This window comes from Notothenia rossii, assembly GCF_949606895.1.
Source record: "Notothenia rossii genome assembly, chromosome: 4".
Classification (NCBI taxonomy): Eukaryota; Metazoa; Chordata; class Actinopteri; order Perciformes; family Nototheniidae; genus Notothenia; species Notothenia rossii.
In genome coordinates, this window is record NC_136902.1 from 70499252 (window position 1) to 70519303 (window position 20052).

General features: G+C 41.1%; 1 protein-coding gene across 4 annotated transcripts; it reads left to right on the forward strand.

The window, feature by feature from the left end:
- The first annotated feature begins 6975 nt into the window (after window positions 1–6975).
- Window positions 6976–13966, forward strand: LOC307036616 (arfaptin-2-like). Of its 4 annotated transcripts, XM_079677089.1 has the most exons (11): window positions 6976–7036; window positions 7429–7510; window positions 7631–7739; window positions 8921–9029; window positions 9305–9367; window positions 9920–10006; window positions 10142–10245; window positions 11107–11328; window positions 11410–11567; window positions 11669–11843; window positions 12677–13966. In XM_079677089.1, exons 3-11 carry the CDS (start codon window positions 7641–7643, stop codon window positions 12830–12832), a joined length of 1173 nt encoding a protein of 390 aa, XP_079533215.1. In that variant the 5' UTR covers window positions 6976–7036; window positions 7429–7510; window positions 7631–7640; the 3' UTR covers window positions 12833–13966. The 4 variants fall into 4 exon arrangements, with proteins under 4 accessions (XP_079533215.1, XP_079533214.1, XP_079533216.1 ...); XM_079677088.1 differs by lacking the exon at window positions 6976–7036 and having other exon boundaries at window positions 7236–7510; XM_079677090.1 differs by lacking the exons at window positions 6976–7036; window positions 9305–9367 and having other exon boundaries at window positions 7236–7510.
- The last annotated feature ends 6086 nt before the right edge of the window (window positions 13967–20052 follow it).

Below are 20052 nucleotides of genomic sequence, written 5' to 3' on the forward strand. Positions count from 1 at the left end.
CTTATTATGCATTCATTGTCTGGCAGTAGCTCAGTCGGTAGGGGCTTGGTCTGTGAGCCGTAAGGTTGCCGGTTCAAGTCCCTAACTAGACCGAAATATGGAGTGTGGACTGCTACTTGGAGAGGTCCCAGTTCACCTCCTGGGCCCTGCTGTAGTGCCCTTGAGCAAGGCACCGGCCAACCCCCTTCCCCCCCACTCCCATTGCTCCCCGGGCGCTGTACAATAGCTGCCCACTGCTCCTACTACTAGACTCCTGGTTCTAGGATGGGTTAAATGCAGAGAACACATGTCACTGTGTGTGCTGTGTGCTCTGTATGTGTGACCATTAAAGAGGGTTTCATCCCTCCGATTCTATTCTATAACCGTACAATCCTGCTGTTATTTTTATTTTATGGCCCCAAACAACCTTACACCACATAATTAAGTAAAACATGTGATTCAATTCACTCATTATATCTCTTATAGTGAAGACAGTGGATCGTTCCGTTATCTGACTATAATAGACTAATATTAGAATACAATCTCCCCAAAAAAAAGTTTTAAATTATTCTTACAGTGGATGAAGGGGGTGGGGGTGGGGTGTCTAAAGTCAAAGATTTGCTAACAAGACACAGGTGATGGGGGAGCAATTAGACACAGGTGAGGGAAGGAGCAAACACAGGGCACCAGGTGAACACAATCGGATAATCAGCAGGAGGGAACAAAGAGACGACCGGAAACAACAGACAAGATGAGGGGTGAACACTTATATAATTAATGTCATTTAATAAATAGCAGTAACGGCGTCTCGTCGTTACATTCCCCCCCTTTTCTCCTAAAGCGCACAGTACCCGGGATAGACAGTCTTGGCTTCCTTCAAGTCCTTGAGTTTCTAGAATGGACATAATAGATCCCTCCCCTGAGGCTATGGACACACTAGATCCCTCCCTTGAGGCCATGGACCCAATATATCCCTCCCCTTATCACGGCGACGGCACCCAGCTCTGTCCTCCGACTCCTCCTTCAATTCTGTTACCCGGGCCTGCACTCCCTCCAAACTCGAGGTGCACGTTCCTCCTGCTTGTCTCTCGTATCCTCCTGCTTGTCTCGCGTCTCCCGCTGTTTGTGTCTCTCGTCTCCTCCGGCTTGTCTCGCGTCTCCTGCTGCTTGTCTCTCGTCTCCTGCTGCTTGTGTCTCGTCTCCTTTCCTCTCGTCAATTTTACCTCCTCACTTGGTCGAATCCCACTTCTGACACCAATTGTGAGACTGACCGTTGAGCGGCCTAGACCAAGCAAGGAGGCAGAGGCAGAACGTCCAAAAATATAACCCGGTGTGGGCATTTATTAAAACATTCCACACAGCCTCAATCCTGCTGCTGCTGTTTCACGTGAGCCCAGCCTGCAGCCACCAGGATCTCACACACCCTACCACTCTCAAGACACAGCACCTAAATACACACACAGACTAACAAGATACAGGTGATGGGGGAGCAACTAGACACAGGTGAGGGGACGAGCAAACACAGGGCACCAGGTGAACACAATCGGATAATCAGCAGGAGGGAACACAGAGACGACCGGAAACAACAGACAAGATGAGGGGTGAACACTTATATAATTAATGCCATTTAATAAATAGCAGTAACGGCGTCTCGTCGTTACAAGCAAAAAACAAAAATGTGCTATATAAATAAAACTTGATTAGATTTGTTGTCTAAATGGAGATCGGCTAAGCTAACGCAATATATGCGACATAAATAAACCAGCGACTGTATTCGCCATGACACAGACAGTCTGTGGTTTGTACTTGTTTAACTTTTGTCTAGTTTCTGAACAGATATGAGGAGCTGTGAGCTCTGAGGGCTAACAGCTAACGGCTGATGTTGTTTTTCTGGGGTGCTCATTGAAGATGACGTCACGGCTCCGCCAGCAGTGCGTTACTATAGTTACTGCCCCAGCTCCTAAACTGTAATGGAAGCGCAGCATTAAAGTGAGCCGGGCCTAACAAGGCCTAACAAAACCGTACTAAGTCGAGCGAGGCCTGCGGTGGAAATGCGCCATTAGAGAGGGTACCTGTTTGTTTTGTTCATTCTAGCTTGACAGCAAGAGTTAGTGATTAGTGATTAGTTCCTCTGTAAATCTTATGGTAAATAAAGTGTGGAGTTCCATACTAGACACGCCGCCTCCGACTCCCATTCATCAGCTCTACAAGTTCTACACATTAATATCTGAGGTATATCCATCATTTAATGGTAAGCTATTGAAATTGTGATTCCATAGATGTGTCTCCCATCACCCAAAACCCCTGACTATTCTCTCAACTCAGTATTTACATTTTTTCATTCAAAGAAAATCAGTAATATCTTTAAAAACTACAAGTCCTTTTCTATAAGCTGTGCACCGTTATGGTGTAAATATAATCTATCTACCAATTGGATCAAATATAAAAGTCAACCAAATTACTATTGATACAGCGAGGAGACGTATTTTGTGAAGAGAAATTGAAGATGCTGTTTAATTGCTGATATATTTATGATCCACGTCACGTATTCAGTTTCGGTGGCATTTCTTCCAGTTTGTCCAAAGGTCTTCTAATCAGGGCTCTATAAATAAAGAACTACGGCAGATGTGTAATATTTAATGCAGCCGAACCGTGTATTGCAATGCCGTTATGTGATGACTTTCAAAGAAAAAAGCAAGCACACTCAGAATAAAGTATCATTTTCTTTTAAAATGTTTTGGGGATTTCACATCGCATAAACACCATATCCCAACCTGCATTGCGGCTAAAACATCCAATCACCAAGCTTCAACGATAGCTGAGGAATATGGGTAGATCGATGTTTGAGCCTGTCAAAATCTCTGAAAAAATAAATGTGTCTCTCAGAATCGAAAGGGAAAAATCTATGGGAAAAACACAAAAGCAGTGTACACAATTTTAAAAAATGAATGTAGTGTAATTAACAAGGATAAACTGATGTGTTTTAGTGGATGAGTACGGCGGATATCACTGTGAAATAATTTGACAGTGAGGGGAATACGGTTTTATTATGAAAACTTCGAGACCGGAAATGCTGTTTTCACCCCGTGAGGGTTGACGCTAACTTTACATAGGGGGAGAAAGACATACATATTCTCCTGGCGAGACCTCAAATAATCTTCATAATATCTATCAAACTATAGATCCTACACATCCACTGGACGTGGATTCTAAAAGTACAATATACACTTCTCGCTAGAAATCAAATCAAAAAGCATTTTAATGGCCAAACTATTCTGCAATTTAGGATTTTCCAGAGAGGGTTATTTGTGAATATACGACCCTCAATTGCCGCAAATTGTTGTTTCTTACACGACCACTTGAGGTGCTAAACTTTAAAACGTGGCTATAGGTCATAATAAGCTGCTGAACAATCGACCTATTTGGTCGTATGAGTTGGAGGACTTGTTGTTTCAATCATACTCTATCACACACATAACTATTCTTATGCACACACCCTATCATCATTCTGTTTTATTCACATACCTATAGTCACATTTTGTAGCATTTTGCCATTACCATCATACTCAAATGCTGGAAATAAAATCTCCAAAAATAAAAAGTTCTTCCAACAACCATTTAGTCAGTAAAACATGTGGTCCACAAATAGCCCTACTTTGCACTGATTTGCAACCATTTATTTTTCCTCTTTTACACAGTAGTTGAATTACTTTGAGACACCCACATTTCATTGCATTTCCATAGAGTTTTTCCACACTTGAAGACACTGCATGATGACTTAGTGAACAAGAGCACAAAGCAGCAGCCTGAACAAATATGAATTTAAGAGGAAGAGTGTGGTTAACCAGAAGTCTTCTGGTTCATCAGCTGTTATGCTACAATACAAGTTTTAAATGTTTGCTCTATCTTTAGGAACCAGCACAGATAATATGTTTGACAGAGAAATAATTAAAGAACTCTTATTGTCATACAAAGTTGTTTTTTAGTAACCATACTTTGTCTTTAATTAGTTGGCTATTTGCAGTTGAAATAATTGACAGTTTGCAGAGGGATCTTCTGTAAAATTGCTTCATAGCTCAGAATCCTACCCTATCCTAATGTAACAATATTATAGCTGGTCATCTTTATAATATGTATTTAAAAGGAATTGTTTTTGACTGAGTTGCATTTGTATTGTATAAGTATATACAGTTATATTTAAGATGGAATTCTTATCTCTTCACATGGCAGTCCTTATTCGGGGTTTGAGAAAATGCCTGCTACTAAAATGAATGAGACTGCTAAATTGGAGACCTGCATCACAGAAAATTGCATGACAAAGTAAAGTGAGTAAACAGTATAAAGAAACTAAACAACTGCCCTTTCATGCGTATCCTGACCGCAGCCTCTCTGTGCCAACCAAAGGTAGCGTTCATGAAAACCCAATTAACTGCTTTAACACTTCAGTGAAAATGCCAACAAGCGCTTGTGGGATTTACGATTCTTAAATTGGCCCCTCATTTTATTTGCGGCCTCTGACTGGTTGTCCCTCTGATTATGCAGGTGACTTTAAGTGGAAACATCAGGACAATAGAATAGCATGTATTATCTGGGGGCATGGCTCTCACGCCATATAACCAAAGGTCGTTGTTCTCACCACCAACAAGGTGGTTTGTATCAAAGAGAAATCTACCTTGAAAATAAATTCAAAAAAACGTGTTATCGCATTATCACACGAACAAAATAATGGTCTTTGTTTTCTGAATTTCTTTTCAATTGATATCATGTTACTTTTCTCTATTTGTTTGCAAGGTGATATAATCTTGACAGCTTTGTATTTATACCTAATTGAAACCTCAAAAACGTAGACGATAGCAGGGAAGAAAAATGGAACAAAGAGTCCGTCAATCAAAATGTATCTTTTCATTAGAAGTGTGATCTACCATCTCAACCATGCATTATTTCCCACAGAAAAATATCTGTACTGTTCATTAGTTATTGAATAAAGGGAAAGCCTATAAATATGCATTGTTGTTCTCAAAGATGTGTTGTCTTCTCAGAGATTCTATGATTGATATTCACAGCATCCAAGGATCTATTATGAAGATGAATGGCTGTTTCTCTGAGAGCATTGATTGAATTACTAACTGGGAAAAAGTTTGACAGACTTTTTGAAAAGCATTAAAGACGCTTTAAAAAAAGTACTTCCATATGCCTTGTTATGTGAAACTTGAGCGCTGTTTGTAATTCCCATGGAGTAAAGATGCAGGCAGCACTGTTTAGCCCGGTTTTTCTGGATTCCTCTGTCTCACTCGGTACTCCTTGTTGCTGCTGCAGAGCACAGGGAACTGTGTGGAGAATATCTGACCTCCCAACATCTGGAAGATAGCTTAATGATCATTAAAAACAAGATATCCTAAATGAAAGGGGGCAGGGTACACTGCGGTTTAGGTCTCCATCTATTTACATGCACTGGATTTGTGACATGCAAAGCAGATACTCAGAAGACCTTTAACATTTAATTTGATCTTGTTCTAAATGTATAGGCAAAACAAAACTGACATTCTCCTGTGTGAGGGTCTGGTGTCTTAACATTTATATTCAAAGTTAAAATTAGAGAGAGCTTAAGAACAAGTATTAACCAACACAGCTGCACCTTAAAACATAAATCTGTTAACTGCCATGAAGCTAAGTTGATGTGATGTTTATCACATTAACATTCTGAAACATGAGAGAAGTTGTGATTAAAGCCTTCTTTAATAAGCCTAAAATACCTAATTGCAGCTTGCAATCTCGTGCAATGCTAGTAATTAACCGCAGCACATAGTTTCCTTCACTTACACTCCAAAAGACAAAAACAACTGGTTTTAAAATTCTACTAACAGCAACAGCAGGCTGTTTGTGGACCATGAATAATGTGCAGGTCAAAGTTACCGGAGCTAAAGGATATTGAGTTAGTCACTCTCTTCAAATGGTAAGTCAAAACAGATACAATTATTCACTGACCAAAATGTCACTAAAGTAGCAACAGCAACAGCCTCATTACCTTTACAATTTCTGTGACCTCAGTTCCTGTCCTCGATAAATGAAGGCATTGATTGACACAACTTGTATATTATGCCCCCAAGCACATTACTGTCTTGGGTTTGAATGTTGATAGGAACAACTTAAGCCTTGTTTTTATGCTTTCTAAGTTTGCCATTATAAAAAACACGATTCTAAACCTTAGGATCTCCATATTGTGTTTATTGGATGATTGACAATGAATGTCCTTGTTCAGCATAGTATTATATGCATTTTAAAAAGAGGAACAAAAGCAGAACACATATCATGCCTGTCAATTAATCTTTTACATGTTGATTACGGGCAAACACATGACCTAAAATCACCCCTTGCTATCACATTGTCTTTGAACTTGTTGATGCAATAATCAAATTGAGTCATATGTGGATGATCAAAAATCCTGACAAAGGAAGAAGACAGGGTTGATTAAGAAAAAGCAAGCACGGGAAAATGTTTTCTCCAAATGACACGTTTGGAAAATATGTGCACTTGCAGGAAATCATCACATCAGGGGCCATTTACTGTAATAAATGTGGGTGGGTGAGGGGCTGGTTCCCTGTTCAAACCTGGAGTAATCACAAAAGCACTTCTACATTCGGAGACCATGTGCATTTCCCTTGCATCCCTGATTTAAACAAATGAGGCAAATAATTGAAAGTGTGGTCAGTTTACTATGGTGAGGTCTATCTCCAGGCCTTTCACATCTCACAACAGACGACTGTATTTATACAATTCGATTTCGAGAGATATTGCAATCAATGTAACAGGCAGAACGAAACAACCTGCCTTATAATGACTAATAATCACAACATTAAAGGGGCCAACACCTGGAGTTACTAATGCAGAGCTCAGTGTATGTTTGACAAGTAAGATTTTCTTTTCACTAGTCAGTGAGCTGTTAGTGACATCTTCCGGAGCAGCAGATCACTGCAGTTCAGGGATAAAGCTACGTCAGCACCGCGCTACGTGGAAGATGGAGCGGGGGAGGAAGCTTGACGGTGATGCTACATTCAAGGTATTACCCTTCAAAATAATAGCATACATTCACATTATAGGCTTCCAGTCTCTCATGTATTTAATAAAACGAACTCAAGAGTGAAGATCCTATGTTTTACTTGAATTGCATTGATTTTAAACCCCTGCCATCTGACTTGCAATAGAATAAAAATCACATAGTATTTTATTTCGAAGTGCTACTAAAGCTGTTAGCTGGATGGATGCAGGGATTTTCTGGCTGAATTACATGAAAGCAGGCAGATAACGTGAACGTTGCAGGAAAAACAATGGATAACAATGGATGGATTTAGCATTGCATTATAGCTAATACAACAACGGTGCTTTCCCGTTGAACATTTTGTTTTTCAAGTTTGCTTTAAGTGTGAATAACGGCTTTTTTCTCCTCGGAAGGCTTGACTTCAGGTTTTCGACTGGTGAGGAAGCTAGCTGTCAACTACTATAGCCACTTCAGCGCCGCCACATTAGCATCAATGTAAGCAAGAACAACAAGATACTTTATGTCAATGTGGACTTGAACGCTGCAGACAGTAGGCATGTTGTAAAACTGCAAACATAATATTATCTTTAAGTGTCACTGTGTGCTGTCTTGCAGAGATTAAAATATGGCAGACAGTATCATGAGCAAGGCTGCAACCATGGAGATCCCCATTAACAGCAATGGAGACACAGGGACTCTGCCAGAGGATGACAGCCTTGAGCAGGTCAGTCACATTTTCTCTCAAATAGCTGACAATGGTTTTTAAATAAATCAGTTTTTTTGTGTTTTTTGCTCAGATTGTTTGTTTCTCGGACCCTTTTCAGGCGATACACATGACTACTGCTGTTTAGGCCAGCTGTTACACATCAAACAGGCCTGCAAGATGTTTATAGGATCTGTAATGTTATACAACTGTCCCCATCAATACCTACATATGAGAAATATGGGTTTACAGCATGGATAGTGAGCACAAGGATGACATTTATTTATGAGCTTCAGCTTGCATGAAAATCAATTCACAACTGTAATGTCAGATATAATGTCACATTCTTGTACAGGGATGAGAAAGCTGCAGTATCAGTTGTCCTATGAATAATATGTCTGTGTGAGGACAGTAGGGTCACCATACTGAATAATGAAAAGAGCATATAAGCTATTTCTGTGTGGTGACTGTGCAGGTTGACTCACTGTCAGTTGACAAAGTATGACTAATTAATTGACTTAATCGACAGATACATAACACTGATTTTCTCCTTAAAGAAACTTGCAAAAGTAAAGCTTTAAACCGTGTTTTATCTGGATGTGTTTATAATTGTTTGTGAATGAGTCATTTAGCATGAACATTTTTAAAGCTAAAGAAAATAGATCTCAGTGGACAAAGGCCAGAACATACAGTTAGTCCACTAAGAGTGGAGTAGCCTTGGGCAAATAGCTTATTTTTCATTTGCACACAAATTCCTAATTTGCACTATTCTTTTTTCATAGTATTATTATTCTTTATTTGGAATATATCATTATCAGAATCAGAAATTCTTTATTTGTCCCGCAATGGGGACATTTACATTGTTACAACAGCAGATAGTGCAGATAGAGTGAGGCAAAAGTGCTAAGTATGAACACATTATTAATAACACAATAAGTAACAAACAAAATGTTGGTATTGAGGTTATATTGCACTTGCATGTATATTGTTAGTGCAATATAACCTCCTGCAATGTCACGTTATAGTAACGTATAGTGCATACTTAGTACTGTATTGTACAACTACTGAGTTTTTCATGATACATTATTTGTAAGTTGATAATGTCCAAAGATATAGTCACAGTTTCTAAACCATTACATTTGATAATATGTATTGCATTCTTAATCATATCAATTAACAATATTTTGTGGTGACCGCATCAGGACTTGCAGCAGGTGATGGTGTCTGGACCCAACCTGAATGAAACCAGCATTGTCTCAGGAGGTTATGGAGGACCTGCAGGGGGCATCATTCCTACCAGCAGCATCAAAGGTACTGTTCGGAAAAAAACTGCCATCCTTTACAGGTTTCACTTTGTTGCATATTCTTACGAACATGGTTTGCTCTCCGAAGATATCATTGATTTATCCACATCTACAGGCTGCACAGACTGTCATGCGCTGAGCAGGAGATTGTCAAAGCTGCAAACCTTAAGTCTCCTAAAGTGGTCGATACCTGACCCCCCTTTTCTCTCTTGTATTTTGATGTTTCACAAGAGTCTGACCTCTAGGCTCCAGGTTCACATTATAAACATCCATATCCCATAGGGCCAGCAGTACGCTTCAACCCTGAGTATGTGGACAGAAGAAGAGCCCCTGCTCCGGGACCAGGTGGCTGTGTATTCTGACAACCCTTTTTTGTTTTCTAAATTAACCTATATATGTTGATCGGTTTGGCTCTGTATAAGAGGTTTTGATATTGCTTGACTGAGGATGTTATATGAAAACTTGCTTGTGCCTCTTCAACTCACAGCTTCAGAAACAGAAAGTGTTTTGGCAGCTTCCAGGATTATAGGTGCACTAACCTGATACAGGGCTGTCACTTTAAATGTTGCATTGTTGTCTAATACGACTGTCCTCTTTTTCCTGTAAAATGTACTTTGGATGACAGTTTTTCATTGTTTGGTAGTTACCTCTCATCCCATGAAGTCCATTTTCATCTGTGAATAAACCCTTTCCTTCTGCATGAGAAACCGGCATGGTAGATTATTTCAAAATCCCTTTAACTCCAATGTATTATGTATCCTCCATCACGGAGCTTTACATTTTCTTTCAGTCTGCAAACTCTGTTGTTCGGCCGCATGCCAAACCTCTTTTTCACACATATTGCCCTTCATGCCATCTTTTCATTCTCACTCTTTATCATCCCCATGCTCATTACAGACATTCGCATGAAATCCAGGGGTGTTGGCTTGCCAAACAGCCAATCTGCAGCAAGTCGACTTTCCCAATACACAGACCAGCATCCAGGTATCACCAGGCTCATCACCATGTCCACACTGTTCTCACTCATTGTCATAGTCCATGCTTTTCATTTATCCCCCCGCCTTTTAAACTTTGATGACATGCATTAGAGTCTTCATACATTTTTGTTGTGTCTGTTAGGGTCGTCGAACAATAATACTGGTAATTCAACCGAAGAACTTTCTCGTGGTGTGGCAGTGGAGAAATTGGACAGTGTGAAGAAATGGGGCATAAATACATACAAGGTATTGTGTACTGTGTGTAGATTATTTTCTTTAAAAAGTTTCCCAAGCTGAAAAAGATATATGCTTGCACTATTTATCATTCTTTGCAGAACCAACATACATTTGAGAATGTAAGAGAGGTTTAAAATACATTATCTGAACATTGTAGATATCCTTTGGTCCCAAGCTTAACCGTGTTGTTAATATATATATCAGTTTTATTATGCAATAATAAATACTAAATTCTTTGATAATGGATTGACCTAATCCATTATCAAAGTATTTAGTGCTTTGGATTTACAAAACAAGACATCTCAATCACCTTGGATTTTGAGAACCTGGATTAAACATTGTTCACTATTTTCTGAATTTAGGATTAATAATTGAATCTATAAATGATCAAGATTAATCTATATTTAAAAATAATTGTAAATTGCAGCACTAGACCACCTTTTACATGTGTTTTTCAGTCATAATGACTTTGTACTACCTTCAAAGGTAGGGTAGAATGGAGAAACCAGCTCGAGTGCGCTAGAATTTGAAAGTACGCAGCCGAAAAAAATCTGCACCTTCCTTCAGACTTCCTTACAGAGCCCCTCCTCCAACACACACACGAACGCACACATGACCAATGAGGGCACCAGATAAGTTTGTGCACGAGATGGAAGGCTGACAGGCAGGCAGGCCATCCAGTTATTTTAGCCGGGCCGGCTAAAATAATTGGTTGTGCTTTTTACAGTACCACGGCTTCCACAGATTAAATGTTTTCATGTATTTATTGTTAAAGCATTTCATGGAATATAACAAAAAGTGTTTCTGAAGTGAATTAACTATACTACCTTTAATTTAATCTGCTTTTCTTTATGCATTTCCTCTTTGTAGTGTACAAAGCAGATGTTCTCAGAGAGGTTTGGCAGAGGTTCAAGAACAGTAGACCTGGAACTGGAAGCTCAGATTGACGTCTTGAGAGACACCAAGAGCAAGTATGAAACCATCCTAAAACTGACCACTGCACTCACCACTCATTTCCAAAGCATGGTGGAGACACAACAGGCGCTGGGAGACACCTTCTCCGACCTCAGCCAGAAGTCCCCAGAGTTGCAGGTACTGTTCAGTATTGCAAAAGCTCCCAGTGTGATGTGAGAGGGAACTGAAGTTGACAGGTCAAATTGTGTTTCTCTGCAGGACGAGTTTGGGTATAATGCAGAAACACAAAAACTGCTGTGCAGAAATGGCGAGTCTCTCCTCAGTGCAATCAGCTTTTTTGTGTCCAGTATCGACACACTGGTCAACAAAACAATGGAGGATACTCTGCTGACCATTAAACTGTATGAGAATGCAAGGTAACAAAACCTGATAGGTGAAGAATATGATCTGAATACCTTTGTGGTTATCACCTGGAGAATGAGAGCCTGACAGCCTGAACTGGTTTTTTTCCGTGCAGACTTGAGTTTGATGCCTATCGTTCTGATATGGAGGAGCTGAGTATGGGCCCCAGGGATGCAGCTGCCATGGTCCGCATAGAGATGGCTCAACATGATTACCAGATCCAAAGAGACAAATATGAAAGGCTGCGTAGTGATGTCACCATCAAGCTCAAATTCCTGGACGAAAACAAGGTTTGTGGTTTAAAGTCATTTCAAATGTCTGTCTACTAAAAGAGTAGCTTAATACCTCCGGAAATCTGTTATTGTTATATCTGATCTCCACTGGATTAACGTCTCAAATGTCTGCAGTGATGTGTAGGTAAAGTATTCAGGAACCTATGACATCACTGTTGGGAGTGTCTGCAACATTTATGACCTCACCCAACCCCAACCACCAGTGATGCTGGGTGTGGTAAGAGCTGAAACAGGCTTAAAACTGTCAACCAGTGAAACTCCTCTCTTCAGTCCGGTGTTAGGTTACCTCTTTAAAAAGACTCACAATTACCTGTCATTCTGAATGTAGAATAAAATCAGTAGTTTGGTTAATCAAAACTAGTATGCACTACAGCAGTGGTTTAAGGTTGAGTTGCCCCACTCAATCTCTGCCCATATGCATCTATTGACGCAGAACTGAGCAACCAGAGGAAGCAGGCAGGCTTCTTCGTGCACAGACATGAGCATAATTATGCTGTTGATAATTACAATAAAAAGCAAATGTCTTAGTTTTGTCAAAATCGAAACTGAGACATTGTTTAAAATCTGAGACACTGTTTAAAATCAAACACTAATGTCTGATAGTTTTCATCAACTAAGTAAGAAAGAATTACATCAACATTTGTTTGTATTTGAAGCTTGGGAATAAATAGAGGAATAATATGTGCAAGTTGCTTTCTGGTTGATTCCCTAGAATCTAAATAAACCGCTTGTAAATGTTATCTTAACAGATGTCCATGGCATGTACTCTTCCTCTAGAATTTAGAAACTGTGTTAGTAATGGCAACATTTCCCTCTTCTTTTTTCTTTAGGTTAAGGTTATGCACAAGCAGCTGCTTCTCTTCCACAATGCTATCTCAGCCTACTTTGCTGGCAACCAGGAGAAATTGGAACAAACTCTAATACAGTTCAATGTAAAGTTAAAGCCCCCGGGAACAGACAAGCCATCCTGGCTGGAGGAGCAGTAGACTGGGCTGGTTGAGGTGTACAGTGACAGCTGACGGCTGGTCAGGGAGGATCTTGACATTGGGGTTAGATGGGCAAGAATTAAATGCATAAATGAGTATGTTATAGGATCATTTGTGTTCAGTGATACAGCAAATGTAAGATTTTCTTTTGTAATGTTTTTAAGTATCACATATTACATAGACAGTACAACTATTTTAGTTGTACTTTGATTTTTTTGTTAAGTCACAAATTACTTTTTGTTTTCTTATCCTTTAGGTAGCACAATCATTTATCACTTTTTTTATGTATGTAAAGTATAGTCTACTATTGTGGAAATACTCCTTGGCAGTTTTGCACATGCATTATGTTTTGTTTTTGTATTATGTCAAAAGCGTTATCTTATATATATATATATATATATATATTCAGAGTATATCACATTGGAGGAACTCCACAAATCAGATAAGCTGGTGGGATGATATAAAAAATATTATGATATATTCTATGCATGACTGAACCCTATCTTTTCAAATTTAGTTTCACAAATTTAAATCAGAGCCACCAGGATAATGCATAATTTTCAAAGTTATCCCACCACGCTTCTAATAACACCTTGTGGTTTACCTCCCTGAATGGTCAATTTGCATAAAAGGGAAAAATATAAATACAGAGTGATTAAAGTGATTTTCTTTAACCTACAGTAATATATAATCCATAGCTATTTTGATATCCTAAATTTTGGGTAAGAGATGTGAATTCAGCACAGTATCTGTCATGTTTACTCCAATGTTTATATATGGAAACAAGCCTCAATAGATGTTACACTAAGTAACTCTGCATGAATCCATACATTAGATGCTTCAATCAATACAACTTCTGAACAATCAATATGTCCTTGCAATCCAAGGTGCAATTTAAAAAAAAAAGAGCCTTCAACACTCATTCTGGAAGTCTCAAATCCTAAAATTCATTTCAGTGTCTCTTAAAGGACCGAATGTATCCGTACATTTCTTATTCTGTGTTATTTATTTACCAATTGTTTTGTGACACAACATTGTATGGTACGTGCATTTATTTTCAATTCTAGTCAGATGATTGTCTTTCTCTTGTTCTGCATTTCCAATAAAATCTGCTGGATGTTTTGTTTCACTTAACTGTGCCGTCGACACAGATCCTTCAATTTTATGTGGGAAGCTCTTAAAGATGATGTACAGAAAGCTCACAATATGTTATTGTATGGCAACATTAATGATGTACTCACTAATACAACCTGATATATCTTTATCATGCTTTTCATAATTTATTAATACATTTAAAAACTTCAGTTTCTAAGCCATAATGATACCCATCAGATCCCTTGTATGCATTTACTGTATTCGACTGCTGTCCCGGCTAGCAGATAACGTTATCACAACTTTGGCTAACGTTACCTACAGGTTCTAATAATGTTTTAAAGAAAACATTTTAATCTGATAATCAAAGAACCTTTTCAGGATGTTTATCATTTTTAAATAATGTTCATATAAGGTTTAAGGTTAACTAAGGCATAACATTTTAACTGCAACATTCAGAGGATGTTTTGAGGATGTTATTAAGGCCTGAGATCACGGTGTTTTTTATAAATTGTTCCTTTAATGTGATATGTTAACAAAGGTGGAACGTTTTGCCTGCAACATTCTAAAGATGTTTTTTGGACGTTGTTGAGGTAACACATTACAGATGTTCTTTTATAAGACATACCTCAATGTTACATGATTACAAAAGAAGAACATTTTCAAAGCAACATTCAGAAAATGTTTTAAGGATGTTATGAGGCCTGAGATGACAGAAAGTGTTTTATAAAATGTTCCTTTTAATGTGATATGTTAACAAAGGCGGACCGTTTTGCCTACAACATTCTGAGGATGTTTTTTTGTTTGGCCTGAGGTGACAGAACGTTTTTTATAGGTTTTCAGGAGGTTATTCATTTTTTATATAACGTTCCTGTGATGCGAAATATTAACACGGTCATCGACAACGTCAGATTTATTTGTAGAGCGCTTTAAAAAATAAACCAGGTTTGTGCCAAAGTGCTTTACAACAAACAGAATTGAGCAGGAGTTGTCATAAAATACAAGTTGTTTGTTTGAAAAGGATGTTTTAAAAAATGTGATGTCACCACATTTTCCTTTTGAAAAAAACAGACAAGCATGTAATTCATGATAAGCTGTAATCAGATATTGCATGTTTGCGGTGCATGTGTGAGTTCCCAGCTAGACATTTTTGGTTCTAAAAACATTCTGAGAATGTTACCATTCATTGCTCTAGGAATGTTTTCAGCAGGAAGTTTTATTTTGGTTCCCAGAATGTTCTTCTGAAAGGTAGGTTAACGTTCTCTAAAAATATTTTTTTAAATGTTAGGTGATAACCTTCTTAAGATGTTTTTGATAACATTGTTAGAACATTATGCCCTACTACTCTTAAAATGTTTTGTTTTGTTGTTTATGCACATGTCTCTCTATTGTCATATTGATAGAATAACACATAGAAAACCAAATAGGTTTGTTTTTATCATGACAAAAGCCACTTTTAGTCGCCAGGAGTATCGCCGATTAACGTTGGTACTCTCCTCCGGCAGCCAAGTTGGTGCATTTGCATAATGGCTGTATGAGCGTATTGAGACAATGAATAGGACGTATAAAAACGAATTTGCATGCCAATATTCACTCACATGCACTTATAATCACACTAAGGTATGTAGGCCCACAGTATTCATATGTGTAAAATATCAGAAAATAATCACGCTTTTTTTCTGGCTATAAAGGTTGTGTCTCTTATGTAGGTTCTAACTGTTGGATAAGCTATCTGGCTGTGTGTGGTTTGTGAGGGCTTCGTATAAACAGTGTCCACTGTTTATGCATAGTGGATGGAAATCGTAATTGCACCCTTTAGATTTGAAACCGATAGACATATAGACGAACGATAGTTAGTACCGGAGTACCGCCAGAGGCGGTGCTTTAAGCACTAGATATGTCCATCGCGCGCATGCGCAGGTGGAGTACCAATACCAACAAAGTCACCTGTGACCCCACGTGACACCGAGCTATATCTGCCGGTGTCGTCAGAGGATCTGTTCCCAGAATCTTTTCGTGAGAACACAAGGATTGACAGGATACTCTGGCGGTCATCTGGGATTCACAGAACCATAGTTAAAGTCGTAACTATCATTCTATTTCATCCCTACTGACCACCAGAGGTGGTGTTTTAAGCACTGGATGACTTATACCAATAATGTCATGAAGAATCCAAGCTAACTGGAAGTAGCGGAGCTCGGCCATAGGACCAGGCCCCAAAGGATGGGGAGTGGCGACATTAATCCGATAAAACCTGGAGAATGTGCCAGACGACGCCACGGCGCAGATTGTCTCCAGGGGCACGGTCACCCCTCTCAGGGCAGCCCAAGATGTTGAGATGCTCCTTGTAGAGTGGCATCTCACCCCTGATGGCAGGGGGCGGCCACTGGCCCCATAGGCATGTGAGATGGTATCGAAAACCCAGTGGGACAGCCGCTGTTTAGAGAGAGCACAACCTTTTTTAGTGCCGCCATGGCAAACAAAGAGCTGCTCCGACTGCCGTATACAGGCAGTAGCATCAATATACGCCGTTAGGGGACGCACAGGGCACAGCAACTCAGACGTGTCGCTCTACTGTAAAATGTCAAAGCGTGCCAGCTGGATAGGCTGATTGAAGTAGGTTTGTGGAAGCACCTTGGGCGCCAGATTTGGCCAGAGGGCAACACCTGAGCCATCGGAGTTCCACCTCAGGCATGTATCGCTCACAGAGAGGGCATGTAACTCCCCAACTCGCTTCCCTGAGGTTATGGCAAGCAGAAATGCTACCTTCATGGACAGCCACTTAAGCCCCACCTGGGCCAGGAGCTCGAAAGGAGGAGATGACAGGGCATCCAGCACCAGGGGCAGGTCCCAAGCCGGAGCCCTCGGGGTGCTAGGGGGACGCTGCCATAAAGCCCCTCTCAGGAAGAGGGACACCAACCTGTGGCACCCCACCATGGCGCCGTCGACTCCAACATGTCGGGCAGAAATAGCAGCCACATAAACCCTCAAAGTGGAGGGAGAATGTCCACTATCTAGAAGGGACTGCAGAAACTCCAAAATGGTGGCCACAGAGCAATGCCCCGGATTCTCGACCTTACCTACACACCAGTGGGAGAACAGCTTCCATTTGCACTCATACTGCGCTCGAGTGGATGTTGCTCTGGCATTCAGGATAGTTTCCCCGACAGATGCCGTAAAATCACTCAAAAGTGGGTTGGGCCAACCCCAGAGCTGAAGACGATGAGGGTCGGGATGCCAGACCTGACCCCTGAGCTGTGACAGAAGGTCCTTCCTGTCGGGGAGACGCCACGGTGGGCCGCAGCAGAGGCTGCGCAGCAGTGGGAACCAAACCCTTCCCGAACAGAGGGGGGCAACCAGAAGTAGCCTGTGCCCCTGTGTAAGGACCCTCTGAAGCGTCTGCAAAATCAGGGGCAGTGGCGGGAAGGCATATAGGAGACTGTCTGGCCAATCGTGCGCCAAAGAGCTGCTGCCACGACCCTCGTGAACACCCTTGGAGAGAGGGAGAGACCAAAGGGAAGCACCCGGAACTGAAAGTGTCGGAAGAAAACTTCCGGTGGTGAGCTGGGCCTCCTCCTCCACCTCGTCATTGAAGAGGTTAGCCAAAGCCGCTAGCGACATGGCATCCTCAAGCAGAGGTGCTGCAACTGAAGGAGGGCCATTCGGCAAGCTAGTAGCCCCCACATCGGCCCCTGGCTGAAGGGCCAAGAGGAGCGACTTCATCTGCTCCATGTCGGCATCTAGCCGATCCACCTTAGAAGACAGCTTGTTTCTAGCCCTCTTATTGGGGGGTGCACCCATAGCCATCGCTCCACCAAGCCGCCGGGAACATCAGACTGAGCTTGAGGAAGTTGTGAGTAGGAGAGGTGTCCGTTGGCTGCTATCAGACGCTCCACCTCTGCGACTCTATCCACTCTAGCGCCCAAGGCATGAAGCTACAGTTCATGCAGGCGCTTTGTGTGAGACACCCCCTTAAATGCTCGAGGCCAAGGCAAGAGGTGCAGCGCCATGGCCGTCGGCTACATGAATGGGCCCTTATGTAGGTAGCCAGATGCAACGTAACCGGGAGTGAGAGCACAGCCCTCACCAGTTACCTGCTGAACGGAAAGAGTAGCCTGAAGCACTGCTACTAATCAAAGAACACACAGAGGGATGCAAATATAAATGTCCTACACCCACGTTACCAGCAGTGGGAGCGGGAGCGAGAGCACTGCCTTCCCCAGCTGAGTTAAATAATGAAGTTCAACAGAACATGCAAGATGTTAACCAAGCGGCTGCTGCTAACAATCAAGGCAATACTTTACCGGGAGCAGGCGCGAGCGAGCTTTCTTCAGCGGCAAGTCCAAGTCAAATAACACAAATGCTAAGGCCAGATAATTGGCTTCTGAAGAAAAAAACAGCAGTGCTTATCCCAAGTGTCAGCCAAATCGGCTGCACACTAGCACGACATAGTTAGGCTGAGCCACGCTACTGCTAACTAAATTGAACGACAAAACGCAGCTATAGCTGGAAAGTCAAAATGCTAATGATAGCTCGGCAATCAGATGCAAAAAAGTACAAAAGAGCACAACAAGGGCAACTTATGGGAGCGGGAGCGGGAATGCTGTCCTCACCATAAAGTCTAAGCCAAATAATAAACAAGACAGCAATCAGGACAACTTATGCTGGGAGCGGTAGCGGGGACACTGCCATCACCAACAAAGTTGACACAAACCTGTCCATCGAAGTTTTGCGCAGCCGGCCACAGTCTCTGGAGGACGAGTAAGCAACCCGCGAAGCTGCACGCAGCCAGCTGTATGCAGAGAATCCCTTAGTTCAAACCGAACGCTGTAGGCTACAACATGTAGCCACGGTACTCGCGCAGCGAGAAGATGAAAGGCACAGATCCTCTGACGACACCGGCAGATATAACCTTTGTTGGTATTGGTACTCGACCTGCACATGCGCACGATGGACATATCCAGTGCATAAAGCACCGCCTCTGGCGTCAGTAGGGATGAAATAGAACGGACCGACTGTCACTGCCCGTCCCTGAAACCCCTGTTAGTGTTTGTATGTGTTTGTTTCTACTGTCTGCCTGCTGGTCTGCTCTACACAGCTGGGAGCCATCTCCAATCAACCACACCTGCAACCTGCTCATCAGCCACACTACTAAGCCTGCAGCCTGTACTCATTCCCTGCCAGATTGTTGCCGTGAACGGTTTGTTGCATGCCGCTCTAGCTTTTTGCCAGCAGTTTTTTTGAAAACTTTGCCTGCTTTTGCCTCACACTCATTTTTGTGTCTCTCCCAGGAGGAATCCAAGGCCTGCCACACTCCCAAATCCAGCCATGCCTCTCTACCATGGAACAACTGTTTCTCACTGCCGCTATAACCAACCTCCACTCCTAGCTCCCCTTTTCTAATAAACAAATGTTATGCTCACCAACTGATTATGGGTCCCCCCCAGTACATGTGACACCGACAGTGACTTGTACTAGCTGCTGGTCGCAGCTTTAAAAAAAAGAAGGACTTCTGATCAATCAGAACGATAAAGCACGTTATCCTGGCAACATAAAATCTAACTTGCAGCTTAAAGCGTCTTAAGAATGGTAGGGCATAATGTTATAACAATGTTATAAAAACATTTAAAAAAGGTTATTACCAAGCATTTTAAGAATATGTTTGGACAACGTTATCCTAGCTTTCAGAAGAACATTCTGGGAACCAAAATAAAACTTCCGGCTGAAAACGTTTTAAGAATAGTAGGGTATAATGTTTTAACAATGTTATCAAAAACATCTTAAGAAGGTTATCACCAAACATTTTAAGAATGTTTTTAGAGAGCGTTATCCTACCTTTCAGAAGAACATTCTTGGAACCAAACTAAAACTTCCCGCTGAACACATTCCTAGAACAATGAATGGTAATATTCTCAGAATGTTTTTAGAACCAAAAATGTCTAGCTGGGGTGGGCCTTCAGCTTCAATTTCAGTCGTTGTATTCACTCAATTATCATGCGTGGTTCCATTAATGTCATAGATGACATTACCACAAATCGGAATTCTGAAAATGTCTGAAACCACATATGTTCTAGGCTGGGTATACACGTTTCAGTATCTCTCGGAATACTGAACAATAAGCATTTTAG